This window comes from Littorina saxatilis, linkage group LG10 (genome assembly GCF_037325665.1).
Source record: "Littorina saxatilis isolate snail1 linkage group LG10, US_GU_Lsax_2.0, whole genome shotgun sequence".
NCBI classification, from domain to species: Eukaryota; Metazoa; Mollusca; class Gastropoda; order Littorinimorpha; family Littorinidae; genus Littorina; species Littorina saxatilis.
The window spans coordinates 9,750,357-9,767,564 of record NC_090254.1 but is presented as its reverse complement, the minus strand read 5'-3'; the positions used below and the strand labels follow the sequence as shown (position 1 = coordinate 9,767,564).

General features: G+C 47.3%; 1 protein-coding gene across 3 annotated transcripts in view; it reads left to right on the top strand.

The window, feature by feature from the left end:
- The window catches only part of LOC138978127 (activated Cdc42 kinase-like), a 106,215-nt gene that overhangs the window by 77,631 nt on the left and 11,376 nt on the right, over nucleotides 1-17,208 (top strand). For all 3 annotated transcript variants that reach the window (XM_070350773.1, XM_070350772.1, XM_070350771.1), the window contains exons 8-15: nucleotides 6,283-6,432; nucleotides 6,907-7,013; nucleotides 8,293-8,438; nucleotides 10,712-10,879; nucleotides 11,374-11,509; nucleotides 12,030-12,132; nucleotides 13,691-13,966; nucleotides 15,828-17,052. In XM_070350773.1, coding sequence (XP_070206874.1) covers nucleotides 6,283-6,432; nucleotides 6,907-7,013; nucleotides 8,293-8,438; nucleotides 10,712-10,879; nucleotides 11,374-11,509; nucleotides 12,030-12,132; nucleotides 13,691-13,966; nucleotides 15,828-17,052 — 2,311 coding nt within the window. The remainder of the gene's footprint in view (nucleotides 1-6,282; nucleotides 6,433-6,906; nucleotides 7,014-8,292; nucleotides 8,439-10,711; nucleotides 10,880-11,373; nucleotides 11,510-12,029; nucleotides 12,133-13,690; nucleotides 13,967-15,827; nucleotides 17,053-17,208) is intronic.

Genomic DNA, 17,208 nt, shown 5'->3' with positions numbered 1-17,208 from the left:
GCGCGTAACGCTGTGCTGCTCTTCCCAGGTTCTCTTGAGCCAGTTTGCAGGTCTCTTCAATCCTGTTCCTGAGTTCTACGATGTAGGTCGCTGTCGTCTGCACCTCCTCGTCAGCTTCTTCGTCCGTCCAAGCCTGACGCAGGATAGCCATGGGACCGCGTACCTGTCTGCCGTACAACAACTCAAATGGGGAAAAGCCCAAGCTCTCCTGAGGAACCTCGCGGTATGCAAAAAGCAATGCTGGGATGTACCTGTCCCCAGTCGTGCGTGTGGCTTTCTCCTGAGCTAGTTTCCTCAGCATGGTCTTCAAGGTGCCATTGAACCTTTCCACCAGTCCGTTGCACTGAGCATGGTAAGGAGTGGTGAAGTGCTGCTCCAGTGATAGCAGTCGTGCTGCCTCCGCCATCACTCCTCCCGTGAACTGCGTGCCTCTGTCGGTGAGTACCTCTGATGGAATTCCCAGCCGGGACCACATAGTAACCAGAGCCTCAGCTACTCGCGTGGCTTCAATCGATTTCAGAGGGATCGCCTCTGGGTATCGAGTAGCGTAGTCCACCATGGTCAAAATGTATCTGTTTCCGTCCTCAGACGCAGGCAAGATGGGCCCGATGATGTCCACTGCCACCCGACGAAAGGGTTCGTCGATGAGCGGCATCTTCTCTAAGGGGACCTTCCTCACCCTTCCTTTGGCAACCACCTTCTGGCACTTATCGCAGGACGCACAGAAACGTCGGACATCCGTGCAGATGCCTGGCCAGTAAAAGTGGCGCCAGACACGATCCGTGGTCTTCTTGGTACCAAGATGACCTCCCAGAATCGAGTCGTGTGCCGTTGCCATGACACCCTCGCGAAACTCGCGAGGCACGACAACCTGTTTGAATGTACCTTCTTGGTTGCTGAACTCACGGTAGAGCAACTTCTTGTCCCTGAGGAACCTTGACCTCCCATGCTTCCCGCTCAGCTTCACCTTCCCCGACTTCGCGTGCTCCCGAGGAGTAGCTAAGGTCGGGTCAGAATCCTGAGCCTTCGCGAGAAGCGCGGGGGTCACGTTCCCCAGGGCAGCTCGTGCAGCAGGTAGGGGTTTGAGAGGTTTGTCCTCTCGCTCCGCCTGTGCCCGCGTGAGCACTGAAATGACGTCGGGAGACCGATAAACGGGAACCTCCCTGGTGACGCCGTCCACAAACTGAACCCGGTTTCCAATGAGCAGGTCGCATGGAGGATCGTCCATGACGACGGCCACAATGGTCCCCGTGAACAACGGGGTTACGACCTTGATCACTGCCGTGTTCAAGTCGTAAGCGTGAGATGCCTCGGCCATTCTCACCCTGATGCTGTCTCCTGTGTAGGCCATAGCTGGAACTAGACTCGCCCGAACCACTATCATGTCTGCCCCTGTGTCCCGCAGACCTTCGCCCTTCACTCCGTTAACGTAGACGTTGCAGTGGGGCTGGAAATGTTTCCTGGAGCACGGAACGCAGAGTTGTGGAATGGTGCATGAGCTCGTGACGTCCCTTAACTCCTCACTGCCAACAAAGTGAACGCCCTTCTGGTCAGCCTGTCTCCTGTGGCAGTCCTTCTTCACGTGGCCCCGCTTGTTGCAGTAGTAACACTGGATGTCAGTTCTGGAACTCGATCCCTTGTGTCCCTGATCGTCCTTCCCGTCCTTGGGTCCTGAAGAACCCGAATTTCCCGATTTTCCTGGCCGTGAGCCTGAAGATTTGCCGGAGATCGCCTGGGCGTCCTCGTGCACTCTGATCCAGTCGGCTGCCTCCTGAGTAGTCTTTGGCTGGTGTTCCTGCACGAAGGTCACCACCTCAGGTCGCAGGCTGGACATCAGTTGTTCCATGACAATGAGGTCGGCAAGGTCGTTGACGGTCCAGTCCTTTTCGGCCATCTCCACCCAGCGCCGCAGGTAGAGATTAAGGCGTGCCACAAACTGATGACTCAGCTCGCCGCTCAGTCTCTTGCTGTTACGCAGACGTCGTCTGTAGGCTTCAGCAGTCAGGTTAAAGCGCTGGAGTAACGCCTTCTTAAGTGCCTGATAGTCTCTCGCCTCGTCGTCCTCCAAAGCGTTGTAGAGCTGCAATGCGCGTCCTTTTAAGCAGGTGCTAAGGCGGCTAGCCCACGTGGCCTCTTCCCACTTCTGGTCAGATGCAATGCGCTCAAACCGGCGTAAAAAATCGTCGAGCTCGTCCTTGTCATCGTCGAACGTCGGCAGTCTCGTACGGTCGGCAACAAACGTCGGCGCGCTAGCCTGAGTAAGCGTACCCTTCTCGGCCTGTAGCCTAGCTAGCTCTAGCTGGAGATCGCGATCCGCCTGCTCTTTCTCTTTCCGTTCCTGTCTGTCACGCTCGGCCTGTCGTTCCTGTCTCTCAAGCTCGTCTTTCTTTTCTTGTCTGTCTCGTTCTCTTTCTTGTCTGTCAAGTTCGTCTTTCTTTTCCTGTCTGTCTCGTTCTGCCTGTCGTTCCTTTCTTGTCTGTCAAGTTCGTCTTTCTTTCCTGTCTGTCACGTTCTTCTTTCCTTTCCTGTCTGTCTCGTTCAGCCTGTCGTTCTGCCTTCGTTCCCTTTCTTGTCTGTCAAGTTCGTCCTTCTTGTCCTGTCGGTCACGTTCTTCTTTTCTTGTCAGTCGCTCAAATTCTTCCTTCCGTTCTACTTCTAAGCGTTTTAGAACGCTTCGGGCTCTAACGCGTGCGTCTCGCTCAGTCGGTTGCTCGCTCCCAGGAGTCTCGAAAGTTATTCTCCTCGTAGGAGATCCCCCTGTAGCCATGGTTAGTTTTAGCAAAGCTTTATTACCAAAATAAGTCTAACGCAGCTATAGCTAGAACACGCGGTGATGAAAGCGGTGGATACAAAAATCCAGCAACCAGAAAATGCAGAAGAAAAATCCAAACGGTGTAGAACAAATCGCGTAGCCTACTTTATGGCTGCTTTTTGCGGTGAAACAAAGTGTTTCCCACAGCCGTGGCCTACTTTATCGGCTGCTTTTTGCGGTGAAACAGAGTGTCTCCCACAGCCTTGGTTAGGACAGAAGTCCTCGGACCCTTCCCCCCCAAAATTCCAACAAAGTCAAAATATGGAGAAAAATCCAAGTAAAACAAGACGGTAGAAATGTAACCTGTTACAGAATGCGAAACAACAATGTAGAGAAAACTGAGTAAAACGAACAACAAATCCGTAACCCGCTCAGCTCTCTGCAACGGAAAACTCTGAACGTACAACAACAAAGATTCACAAACAAAGGAAAGGGAAGTAATCACAGTTAGCGCATACAATAACTCACAAATTACAATTTACATTTCCTGCAAGATGTGAATCGCTTAAGGTGTGGTATATGATCAAAACTATACAAAAAAGGGTAGCACCAAGCAGAAAATAAGTCGAGCACTGACGAGATTATCTGCTCTTAGTTATCCTTAATTGGTGGGTCTTTATCAGTCAGAAATTAACTGAGTAAATCCCGGCTTGGCCCCCATGTGTCACGTTTCAATATATCACTCAAGGTGATTATGAACCGGTTAATTACTACTAATTAACTAACCACACCACGATCCACTCTCGCAGTCATACAATTAAATAGAGTCAACAAAAGTATAAGTTTCAGACGCCTGTTTATGTATAAACTCTCCACCTCCCTCGAGCCTTCACTCAAAATATGTTCCTTTTACGTTCTCAACACGTAAAAAACCAGTGTTCACTGACAAAATGCCAGTAGTATGTAGAAAATTATAGGAACACGCTGAACCCGTGTAAATATAGTTAAATGAGAATGTTCTGTCGAAAAGCCCTAGTTCGTGCAGGTGTCACACACCCCACGTTGTCACTACTCCAATGAAATCATAGATACGAAAAGACAACGGTGGTCAACGGGGTGCGTACGACATGGTGCACTTAGCTTTATCTCTGCTGCTGCTGCTTAGCCGGTATGCTGGTTAGTCGGTTCGCTGGTTAGCCGGTCCGCTGCCGGTTAGCGGTCCGCTGGTTAGCCGGTCTCCTGGTTAGCCGGTCTCCTGGTTAGCGTAGCCTCAACAGTTCCCGCCAGAGTCAGCCGTGCAGATGTTACAGGAACGTAACGAAGCGAGGCGAACGAAGCGAAACGAAACGAAGGCTGCAAACAGAAAGCATCGGTGCACTAAACATGTCAGCTACCCCTCACCCACCACCTTAAAACATGTCATCTTTAAATATCTCATCGAGCACGTGGGCCTGCACAAAATGGACTTTTTACAACAACAAAACAGTCATTTTCCGTCCTTCTCTCCCTATCTGCAAAAACCATATACAGATTAGTATTTTAGCGTCACAGAGAGTAAATTATGCGCTAACCTGGAAAGAACAACAGAGAGTATTTCATTCCACAACACAGACTCATCAACAGCGTTAAATAATGATTTATTACCTCAAAAGCCTATGATTGTACTCTCAATGGAAGCAAAGTCCGCTTCCTCCCTGGACCAGCCTCTGTTCGTCAACAGTGACCAAAACCGTCCAGAACCCCTTGTCGAATCCTTATGCGAAAGCCATCGCCGACGAAGGAAAATTGACGACTTGTCCTCAGCAAAATACGTGGCAGGGAGAAAGGAAAAACTAGTGGAAGTTCCCCTAGAGTGCCGAATATAATACTCGGTGAAAAACCATCATACTCTAGAAACTGTGTATACGATCCTTCCCCTTCTGCCGCTGGGTGTCAAGTGTGCCGTCCTTGAGTCTCTGACAGACCACCTAGCCAAATACACGTGACTGACCTTGTCCCAAAACCCAGTCCAGCTATACACAATTCTGCCCCCCAAGCAAACTCAATCCGTGAAAATCCCGTGTGCGCTGTCAGCGAAAAACCGTCAGCCCTAGCTATGACAGCAGAAACCTCCACTGTAAAACTCGTGCGATACAAAACATCCGTGCTCGTAGAGCACCGTCAGCAAACTCTGCTGTAACCCAATATCACGCACAGGCGCTTTCTATCATACACGACCAAGAACAGGCACTCCACTGAGTGACACTTTCTTGGTCTCTGTCACCCGATCGTGACAGAGGGGGTTGGGCGTAGTGTGGGGTGGGAGGGGGTTGGGTGTAGTGTGGGGTGGGAGGGGGTTGGGCGTAGTGTGGGGTGGGAGGGGGTTGGGCGTAGTGTGGGGTGGGAGGGGGTTGGGTGTAGTGTGGGGTGGGAGGGGGTTGGGTGTAGTGTGGGGTGGGAGGGGGTTGGGTGTAGTGTGGGGTGGGAGTGGGTTGGGTGGGGTGGGAGGGGGTTGGGTGTAGTGTGGGGTGGGAGGGGGTTGGGCGTAGTGTGGGGTGGGAGGGGGTTGGGTGTAGTGTGGGGTGGGAGGGGGTTGGGTGTAGTGTGGGGTGGGAGGGGGTTGGGTGTAGTGTGGGGTGGGAGGGGGTTGGGTGTAGTGTGGGGTGGGAGGGGGTTGGGTGTGGGGTGGGAGTGGGTTTGGTGTAGTGTGGGGTGGGAGTGGGTTGGGTGGGGTGGGAGGGGGTTGGGTGTAGTGTGGGGTGGGAGGGGGTTGGGTGTAGTGTGGGGTGGGAGGGGGTTGGGTGTAGTGTGGGGTGGGAGGGGTTGGGTGTAGTGTGGGGTGGGAGGGGGTTGGGTGTAGTGTGGGGTGGGAGGGGGTTGGGTGTAGTGTGGGGTGGGAGGGGGTTGGGTGTAGTGTGGGGTGGGAGGGGGATGGGTGTAGTGTGGGGTGGGAGGGGGTTGGGTGTAGTGAATGTATCAACTTCCTCAGCATACAGTGTCTCTCTTTGAGAGTTATTTCTTTACGTCTAGCTCTCTGCCCTGGGCCAGTTTGAGTGGACAGCAGTTACTGGTTCTGTTGTGTTATTTTTGTGTGAATAAAAATTATGCCAAGAGCCTTACATTGCATAACTGAAGACAGCTATTTGTAGTGAAAGTCTGTATGAAAGATATAGGCATGAAAGTTGGAAAAGAAATGATTGTAGTAAAGCCATATTGGTGAGTTAGTTCTCGCAAACTCTCAGGACAGTGGACCAGTCTCAGAGATAATGAAGAATCAGACCTCAAAAGCCAGGCCCCTTTCATCTTAACCTCCCACTTCCTACCACGTACACCACCACCCGACTCGCTCTGAAACACACACTGCTCAGTCAATCCAATTTCTCTGTCCTTGTCTCTATTTCTTAAACAAGAAGATTCTACTACAGACTTTGCATCTCCCATACCCACCTCCCCAAGCTCAACGGGCACTTAGCCTGGGAGCAATAAATATTCTGAGTTCTGAGTTCGGAAACATGAAGATTCTTACAGGTGCTTGATTTTTTTGTCCACAGATTCTTCAGGCAGTGGATGAGCCCCAGTGCCAGAGGTTAGAACAGCCAGACCTGTGTCCCAAAGAGTTCTATGCCGTCATGCAGAAGTGCTGGGAGCATAACCCAGAACGACGACCAACCTTCAGTCAGCTCTTCTTGACATTGCCGCAGGTAGGGAACCAGTGTTACACGGAGAGGAAGTGCATGGGTTCAAGTGGCAGGGGAGGGAAGTGTGTAGATGCATGGTTCTGTGGCTGCCGTCAGTTTTGAATTGCAAGGAATCCATTGTCAGATTTGGTTTTTAGGTCATCTTGCCTTCTGTTTTACTTGTTTTCTTTGGCAATCTGTTTATCTGTTTATCAATTTTCTTTGTACGTGACTTTGTTCAAAAATGAATAACAGGCAGATTCTTGAGTCTTTGCTCTGTGTGTGTGTGTGAAGTATATTTTGAAAGTTGTTCACTGTTGATATTTCATGTCAGATGCCAATACACAAGACCTCCACATGAAGGGTAATTGAGAAGTTGTTAGTCTTTGTGCAAAATGTACAGTTCTCATTTGACTTTGCTGCACAAAATGTGATTGACTATATTTTGCTTTCTTGACCACATTCGTGTGATACAATGTAGTTTTCTTTCTTGACCAGATTCGCCCAGTGCAGTTGAAGGCAGTGAGAGACTATCCTAGTCACACAGTGGAGAAAGATCACCTGTACTACAAGAACTACGATATCATCGTTGTGCTGGATAAAAAGTGAGTACATCACCAGGCTTGGGAATTGTCCTTGAATCCATGGAATTTCAGAGGAAATCTGATCGTTTTTTTAAGAAAGAAAATGAATCTTCGAGGAAAAAACATCCGATCTAAGAAGCAAATTTTGAATTGTACCCTGGATGAAAAGATCAGTTTAAAAGACTTTTTTTCTTTCTTTTCTTTCTTTATTTGGTGTTTAACGTCGTTTTCAACCACGAGGGTTATATCGCGACGGCTTTAAAAGACTGAGTACACAAGTACTGATCAATGTGCTATGGTAAACTGTCCAGAAATAATGCAACATAGGGATTCCAATAATAATCTGCAAATGTGTGCGTTTGTGTGTGAGAGAGAGGGGAGAGAGAGGGGAGAGAGGAGGGTGGGGGAGAGAGGAGGGTGGGGGAGGGGGTAGGCATGAAGATAAAGTGTGTGTGTGTTTCTATGCGCCCATACATGAGAGTAAAAAAGTACCACACTTTGTACTATAGTATACTATAGTAAAAGTACTATGATATACTATAGTTTACTACAGTAAAAGTACTATGGTACATTGAATTGTACTACAGTATACTATAGTTTACTATAGTACAAGTACTATGGTACATTGAATTGTACTATGGTAAACTACAGTTTACTATAGTACAAGTACTATAGTATACTATAGTACAAATAGTACTATAGTATAGTACATTACTGTGTACTATAGTACTTTGTGGTAAATGTACTATAGTATACTATAGTAAACTGTAGTACAATTAAATGTACTATAGGATTTTGCACGCTTTCTTTCCACACCTTACTTCTTCTTCTTCTTAAAACTATGGTAGAGGTAGACATTACACATGTATTGGGGCGGGGATATAGCTCAGTTGGTAGCGCGCTGGATTTGTATTCAGTTGGCCGCTGTCAGCGTGAGTTCGATCCCAGGTTCGGCAGAAATTTATTTCAGAGTCAACTTTGTGTGCAGACTCTCTTCGGTGTCCGAACTCCCCCCCGTGTACACTACATTGGGTGTGCACGTTAAAGATCCCACGATTGACAAAAGGGTCTTTCCTGGCAAAATTGCTTTGGCACAGTTAATAATTGTCTACCTATACCCGTGTGACTTGGAATAATAGGCCGTGAAAGGTAAATATGCGCCGAAATGGCTGCAATTACTGGCCGTATAAAATTTCATCTCACACGGCATCACTGCTGAGCGCCTAGAACTGTACCCACGGAATATGCGCGATATAAGCCTCATTGATTGATTGATTGATGTATTTCTTTGTTTACTCAGTCCCAGCAACCCTCCAGCACCTGGCATGTGGAAGGGATGCCTTGTCAGCGGAAAGTACGGCTTCTTCAGCCCCAACAACACCGTCCCCTTTGTGGAGCCCAAGACCAGCCCCATCTCTCTGCCAAAGACCTTACTCACCAGGAAAGGTTGGTGGAGTGACGTGTTATGTGTCCTGTTGTGGGAGATGTTTTGACATAAATTATCAATCATTGCAATATCTATTCATTGAAGCATCTAGTCGCTTCTTGTGGTGATGCATTTGTGAAAGTTACAAACCAAAAAATAAAGCCTAACGCTTCCTACGACTCCTACAGTTGTGAGCGATCTGAACTGACTGCAAAAAAAGTGGCCCCTCACAGGGTTTTTTCCGCATGGAACGTCTCCCACACTGTGTGTGTGTGCTGCTTTCTGCTTCTCACCAGTTTTGGTTGAGCCAGTCTGTGATTGTTACACTCTGGAGACCTTTTGGTTGAGCCAGTCTGTGATTGTTACACTCTGGAGACCTTTTGGTTGAGCCAGTCTGTGATTGTTACACTCTGGAGACCTTTTGGTTGAGCCAGTCTGTGATTGTTACACTCTGGAGACCTTTTGGTTGAGCCAGTCTGTGATTGTTACACTCTGGAGACCTTTTGGTTGAGCCAGTCTGTGATTGTTACACTCTGGAGACCTTTTGGTTGAGCCAGTCTGTGATTGTTACACTCTGGAGACCTTTTGGTTGAGCCAGTCTGTGATTGTTACACTCTGGAGACCTTTTGGTTGAGCCAGTCTGTGATTGTTACACTCTGGAGACCTTTTGGTTGAGCCAGTCTGTGATTGTTACACTCTGGAGACCTTTTGGTTGAGCCAGTCTGTGATTGTTACACTCTGGAGACCTTTTGGTTGAGCCAGTCTGTGATTGTTACACTCTGGAGACCTTTTGGTTGAGCCAGTCTGTGATTGTTACACTCTGGAGACCTTTTGGTTGAGCCAGTCTGTGATTGTTACACTCTGGAGACCTTTTGGTTGAGCCAGTCTGTGATTGTTACACTCTGGAGACCTTTTGGTTGAGCCAGTCTGTGATTGTTACACTCTGGAGACCTTTTGGTTGAGCCAGTCTGTGATTGTTACACTCTGGAGACCTTTTGGTTGAGCCAGTCTGTGATTGTTACACTCTGGAGACCTTTTGGTTGAGCCAGTCTGTGATTGTTACACTCTGGAGACCTTTTGTTGAGCCAGTCTGTGATTGTTACACTCTGGAGACCTTTTGGTTGAGCCAGTCTGTGATTGTTACACTCTGGAGACCTTTTGGTTGAGCCAGTCTGTGATTGTTACACTCTGGAGACCTTTTGGTTGAGCCAGTCTGTGATTGTTACACTCTGGAGACCTTTTGGTTGAGCCAGTCTGTGATTGTTACACTCTGGAGACCTTTTGGTTGAGCCAGTCTGTGATTGTTACACTCTGGAGACCTTTTGGTCCTCTGTGTTTGTAGTACAGTGGAACCCCCCTTTAAAGACCTCCAAAAATCTGAGAAAATCATGTCTTAAAAAGGAGGGAGTCTTAAAATGGGGGTATAAACAGGAAATCCAAAACAGCACAGTCTTAAATTGGGGGGGGGGGGGGGTCACAATGGGGGTTCTACTAAATCCTAAAACTCTCTTGAGTCTCTGTCCGTGTCTTTGTCTCTCTCTGTCTTTGCCTGCCTGTCTCTCTCTGTGTCTCTGTACGTCTCTCTCTTGTCTCTGTCTCCCCCTCCCTCCCTCTTTGCTTGTATTTGAATTGTGATGTCAGAGCATGAACTATACAGATAAAAACTGATGCTCCAAGCTACTTAGTTCCTGCACATTGCACATTCTGAACCTACTCAGAAGTTGTGTTAATGGTATATTGAGATGTCAAATTTGCACTGCCATGATATTTAATGTGTTCTGTTTTGGAAAAATTGATTGAATTCACTTTGCTAATTGTGCATTTGTTAGTTTTCTAATATGTTTAATATTAGGGATGAATTGATTGAATTCACTCCACTATCGTGCATTCGTTAGTTTTCTGATATGTTTAATATTAGGGATGAATTGATTGAATTCACTTCACTATCGTGCATTCGTTAGTTTTCTGATATGTTTGATATTAGGGATGAATTGATTTCGTTAGTTTTCTGATATGTTTGATATTAGGGATGAATTGATTGAATTCACTTCACTATCGTGCATTCGTTAGTTTTCTGATATGTTTGATATTAGGGATGAATTGATTGAATTCACTTCACTATCGTGCATTCGTTAGTTTTCTGATATGTTTAATATTAGGGATGAATTGATTGAATTCACTTCGCTATCGTGCATTCGTTAGTTTTCTGATATGGTTAATATTAGGGATGAATTGATTGAATTCACTTCACTAATCGTGCATTTGTTAGTTTCTCCCCTTGTCGTTTCCCCAGAGTCAGGCCGTAACTCCAAACGTACCAAGCTACGGACCGAGATGATTGGTGCCCCTCAGAGCGACCTCCGACACACAGGTCACATCGGCTATGACGGAGCGGTGTTTGGCGACGTCTCCTTCATCGGTGACAACTACGATAAGCTGCCTGTGAAAGTGGGCACTTCAGGTAATGTGGAGGGTTGAAGGTGTATTGTTTTTCTGTCTGTGTCTTTTGGTTAAAAACGTGTGTGTTTTTCTGTTCTATGGAATGGCACTGGTTGTGCATGGTTTGTGAGAATAGGTTTGTGTCATTGGATGTGTTTGTTGAGGAGTCTGTGCGGAGTATGCATACTCCGGTTGTGTGTGTGTGTTGTCTGTGTTTGATTATATATGAAGACCAGGTGCACACATGAATGTGAAGAGATTGAGATATTGTGAATGACTTACCTTTTATTTAGTGACCATTTTTGCAGACACAGTGTTTGTAGCATGAACAAACACACACACACATGTGCACACACACACACACACACCACACACCACACACACACACACACACACACACACACACACACACACACACACACACACACACACAGCAGGGTTGGTCCAGGCATGATACAGAAATTCAGCACTGAAGGATTACTGATTGTAAAAGTCATGCCGACACTCTTGCTGCAGGTAAAATGGACATCAGTCGCGGCTCATCGCTTTCGTCAATCCCACGCAGCACAGACACCGCTGACCGCAACGGTTTCGTCAAGGGCAGCACTTCCGAGGATTCTCTTGACAAACGCAATGGCGTCGGTCACAGTTGGTGAGACAGTTGTTCCCTAGTTGTGACTAGCTTTAGATGGATTATTATATGTCATTTGCATTTTGGACCAAAATATGGCATTTGACACAGAACGAGTAATTTTTCTACAAGACTACCTTAGCAGTTCAGTTGAATAGTGACTGCTATGTTGGTCAAAACTACAAATAATATTTGTGTATCAATTCATTTTAGTTAGAATATTTTTTATTTTGATTAAAGACATACACACATGCACACATGTTTAAAGTCTCGGCCAGCTGCCTATATGAGTTTTAGTCGGACTCTGACTCTGACTTCAATGGTGATTTTATTTTTAATTAAAGTAAATGTGGAAGGTAAATGTTAAAACTAGAACTGGCATTGACTTATATCCCATAATTGAGACGTGCTGTGAATTATAAAAAAGAAAAGAAAAAACGGAAAAAGAGAGAAAACAAGAACTGGTGTAAAGAGTAACACTGAAGATGTGGTGAACACTGACCTGAAACTTGTCATGACTTTGCTTGTTTTTGTTTTCCAGGATCAGCCAGGAGTCCCTGTCCAGCCAGCAGACAGATTTCCAAGATGGTTATGACGTTGAGGACAATTCCATCTTTGCTGACTTCAAGATGCCAGATCTGGCTGTAAGTGTACAGTGTTGCACATGCAGTACGTTCAACTTGGAGAGATTGTCAATTCAATGAGTGATCCACAGTGTTCTACAGTCGTATAGCAATTGCACATGGACTATTCTTAATTCTATAGCTTTCAAGTGTCACTTGTCAGTGAAGTTAATTTTAAAGATGCCCATTGAGAAAAGACTACTCAATCTAGTGGCTGCTCCGCCTGGCGTCTGGCATTATGGGGTTAGTGCTAGGACTGGTTGGTCCGGTGTCAGAATAATGTGACTGGGTGAGACATGAAGCCTGTGCTGCGACTTCTGTCTTGTGTGTGGCGCACCTTATATGTCAAAGCAGCACCGCCCTGATATGGCCCTTCGTGGTCGGCTGCACGTAAAGCAAAAAAAAAAAAAAAAAAGACTACTGCATAATATGTATGAATTTGCATTTGTAGAATTACGCCGATTTGAACGATACCTACATTGGAATGACTGATGCATTTCATTTATAGATAGATAGATAGATAGATAGATAATTTATTGCCAAGTGTACAATACATGAATGAACATAAAAAATACACGAGGAAAGCAGCTTGCTGTGTGATAAAAACAAAAATAAATAGCATTCATACATCACTGGCGCATAGCATCATACATACATGGGTAAGACAATTTGGTATCACAGTAACTAATACATACACTATACAGACATGGTGAGAACTATGAAACTCTAAGAGCTATCGGAACCACAATAAAAGTACGCAGAATAAGATAGGATCCCCCCCCCCCCCCCCCCCACTATCAACTACTGTAAGAACTGAACATGTTCCATACTGATAAAATGTACCTCTAAAACAGCACATAAAAATAAACTCTTCCAACACATCACAGTGGTTAAAGAACGACTAAAACTACTAAAACATACTAGATGTGTATTCCGGTAATATAACCAGCTGCTAAAACATAGTCTGGCTTCATCGCGTCACAGTGGTGTCACCATGCTAAAACCCACTCTATATATCACAGTATGTCATGTCAGCTACTAAAATCATACTCCTAGAGCATCCTAAAACGTGCCACAGTCTGTAGAGTTCATTTACCGGTTATTAAAAGCCAGGACAGCCTGGGGGTAGAAACTGTTTCTGAGTCTTGCCGTACGGCATCTGAGGGTTCTGAGCCTGCGCCCCGAGAGCAGAGGCTGGAAGAGTTAAGCTTTCCTTAGTTTTTGGCATACCGCCTTTGTCTTGGCAAAGTCATTTCATTTTCATTTTTCATTTTCATTACTTTATTGTCCCATCGCTGGGAAATTCGGGTCGCTTCCTCCCAGTGGAAAGCTAGCAGCAACGGAGTCGCGCTACCCAGGTGTCTGCGTGTTTAGGTGTATTCAGCCACCTGCACTTATGGCAGAATGACCAAGGTCTTTTACGTGCCATTGTGATGACACGGGGGTGGGACATGGCTTCCGTCTCTGGGTCTGCACATAAAGTTGAGCCGTGTCCGTCAGCTTTGTCCTCGTCAGAATTCAATCGCTTGAAGGAACCAAACACTGAGCATGTGTCCTTTCCCTGTTTCATTGGTTTCAGAGTTCTTTCGACTTCGGTCCCTCCTTCATGGATGAGGTGCTTAGAGCCCTGGACGAGAAGGAGAAACAGGCTGAAGCTGCCAGCTCTCCGGCCTTCAACGGCCGCGACTTTGGAGACGACATTGACCCCAACCGCGTTGACCTTGACGACAAAACGCCTGTGGTGGAAGAGAGGACTCCAATCTTCGAGGAAAGAGGATTCAGCACTTACGGGGAGAAAGGCGCAGTTTCAAAACACTCGGCCCCACCTCCCCTGCCCTCCCAACCACCTCGTACGGTCAGTGACGCCATTTTATTTTCTCTGGTGGGGTGCTGGCTTTTGAACTTTTTTTTTTAATTGGAGAGCATCGTTAGATTCTGCAAGGATAATATTCTTTCATTTCTTTGCTTGGCTGGATAGAAAACATTTATTTGAAGGATTTAGTTTTTTCTGCTTTTGATACCGACTGCAATTGAGAGGTGAATCTTTTTGCTTCACTCTGCTATTGAATGAATGCAATAGAACCTGCTTGTACTGCCCAGTGTAACCAATTCCACAAAACAGCTACTGTACTTTGGTCTTGAGCAGCATGGGGTGTGGGTTTGGTGTGTTAAATTTAACCTCAAGTTTGTGTCATTTCCAATAGCAATCAAACTTTTCGGAAGCCTCTTTGATTGGCCAGAATGGAATTTCAGGTAATTTTCCTTTGCATTTCTTCGCTCATGCTAACTGTCTGGACTTTTGTTTTATTTCTCTGCTGTCATCGGCCAAAGAATTTCCAACGGACAGATTGTTTTCAGACTTGTTACACATACCAGCAGGTTCCATTGCATTTGGTAAAATTAATTCTTAACACGTAACACCTTACGCAAATTTCTCAGAGAAACAGGATTTGCAGTGAGTATAAACCTCTCTTGTTTGTGTGTCCAGGGCTGGCATTAGGTTCTTATCTCACTTTGTAGACCTGTTGGATTTCACTTTTCAACACCTTATAGATGTTGGAGTAGTCATAGCTCTGTAGCACAACTTAGAGATGAGGAGACAGCTATTAATATCTACCATATTTGGGGGACTACATATTAGGCGCTGTGTTATACACGGCACAGCCCCCACTTTTTGAACAAAATTAGTCCAGAAAATACGGTAGATTATCCAAAGGTTGTTCAACTAGCACAAGTCAGTATCTTGGTCAAACTAAACGTTTCTTTTTCTGAATGTTCTTCAGCAAACATTAGCAAGATCTAGATCAGCACTTTTCAGGATGTGTACGGGTAACGTCATCAAATCTAGTTTTTACGTCACGCATTTGCCAAGATCTGCAGTCTTGGTGGGGAGCAAAACAACGTATGCATTTGGAACATTGGAGAAAAAAGTGAGGCACGTACACGTACAGGTCTTTGCTACACGTTCGACCATCTAGAACACTGTATTGTTTCCTGCTTCTCATCCTCACTCCCTCCTCCTTAACGCTAAGGGCCCAAAGCTGTGAGGTTGAAAACAGCAACTTTTTTGTATACACCTGTAGGGTGGGTTTGCTGTTCAAAAGATGTGGGATTATCAGTGGCAACTCATGCCTGGGTTTGCTGTTCAAAAGATGTGGGATTATCAGTGGCAACTCATGCCTGGGTTTGCTGTTCAAAAGATGTGGGATTATCAGTGGCAACTCATGCCTGGGTTTGCTGTTCAAAAGATGTGGGATTATCAGTGGCAACTCATGCCTGGGTTTGCTGTTCAAAAGCTGTGGGATTATCAGTGGCAACTCATGCCTGGGTTTGCTGTTCAAAAGATGTGGGATTATCAGTGGCAACTCATGCCTGGGTTTGCTGTTCAAAAGATGTGGGATTATCAGTGGCAACTCATGCCTGGGTTTGCTGTTCAAAAGATGTGGGATTATCAGTGGCAACTCATGCCTGGGTTTGCTGTTCAAAAGATGTGGGATTATCAGTGGCAACTCATGCCTGGGTTTAGTGATGCAAGTTGTAGCCACGGAGATACCAGACCTGGACACCTAGGATGAAGTTTTCAGCATTTGGCTTTGCTTCTTACTCGCTTACTTGAACTCACCTCCTTTACCCCTCTTGCCCCCCGTCTCCCGCTGTCTGTCTCTGCCCCCAGTTGTCCGTCCACCCAGTAACTGTTTGCTGTACTGACTGTGCAGGACTCGCACCGAGAGAAAAAGCAGGCCAAGGTCAAACCAATGTCAGCCTCGGAAGAGAAGATGATGGAGGATGCCATCAACTTAGCCAACATGGTTGATGCCACGCGAGCACAGCGACACAGTCACTCCCAGAGTCCGCCTCAGAGCCCCACCGATTCGGGGAAAATGGATTTTTCTGAGCACACAATGGAGCATGCTGCCCCCAGCCTCATGTCCAAGCTGAAGAACTCTATACGCCGCAGTCCCAAGTCAGACCGCAAAAGGACTTTCTCTGATGATCGGGCTCCTAAAGGGGAGGAAGAACCGCCCCCCGAGGCTCAGGAAGCGTACAACGCCCTGGTGGTGCGTGGCTCTGAGAAACAGAGCACCAGAGACGATACAGAAGCGGGCGCTGCAAGAGTGTCTGTGTCCAGCGACGCTGTGTTCGCCAGCGATGTGTCGGAACCTCATCTTCCCGAACCTTACGCCGCTTCTTCGTCTTCCTCAGCAGGGTTCCCGCAGACCCGGCTGTCTTCCTCTTCTTCCAAGGGCTCGGGGATGCCTCAGCCTCCCCCACGACCCATGCCCAAACCGCGGCTGGATCCCAAAAAGACTGACATCCCTGTTCCCAAACCTCGACCAGAAATTGTTCAGCGGGTGGAGCCCACAATACGAAAGCCTCCAGACTCACCAGAGGTCCCGGTGAAGGAGAAAGACTCGTCACACATCCCTGTCCCGGCCTCACGCAAAGAGAGCACTACAGAGACCAAGGAGCGAGAGAGAGAACAACTGAAGAGGACCATTGAGATCGTGCGCCTGGAGTCGCCAGCTAAGGACGACCCCCCCACAACCGTTGTCCCTGAGGTGGACACAAAGGAGTCGACACCTGAACCCGACTCGGATTCTACTCACCGGTCGTCAATCTCGGAGGGTGCGGAATCGAAGATCACGTCGCTGTTCGACGAAGATTTCAACGAACCGTCGCCCCGGGAGGTCATGTCCAAGCTGGCGCGGGAGAGCCGCATGCGTCGTAACCTTGACCACCAGAGGGTTCTGTCCGGAGAGAACCAGGACCTGCAGGCGGCCTCCGTCACGAGAACCCGGCCCCGAGAACCCTCCGGAATCCCAGTCAAAGCCACGCTGGCTACAGGAGAGGACCTAGAGAAGGAGGACGAGGAAGTGGACACCAACCCCCTCCGCATGCTGAGGGGGGGAGCCATCCCGCTTCGCACCAGCAGAGGGGCAGGTAACTCACCTGCCAAGAGCTCGGCGTCTGCTTTGCGCTATCCTAAGTTTGGTTTCCACAGCGGCGCCAGGAATGCTGGCGGTGAAGCAGACAGCGAGACCGCCCCCAGACTGCCGCCCAGAGCTCACAGTGTCAGCAGCGAAGGTGACGGAGGAG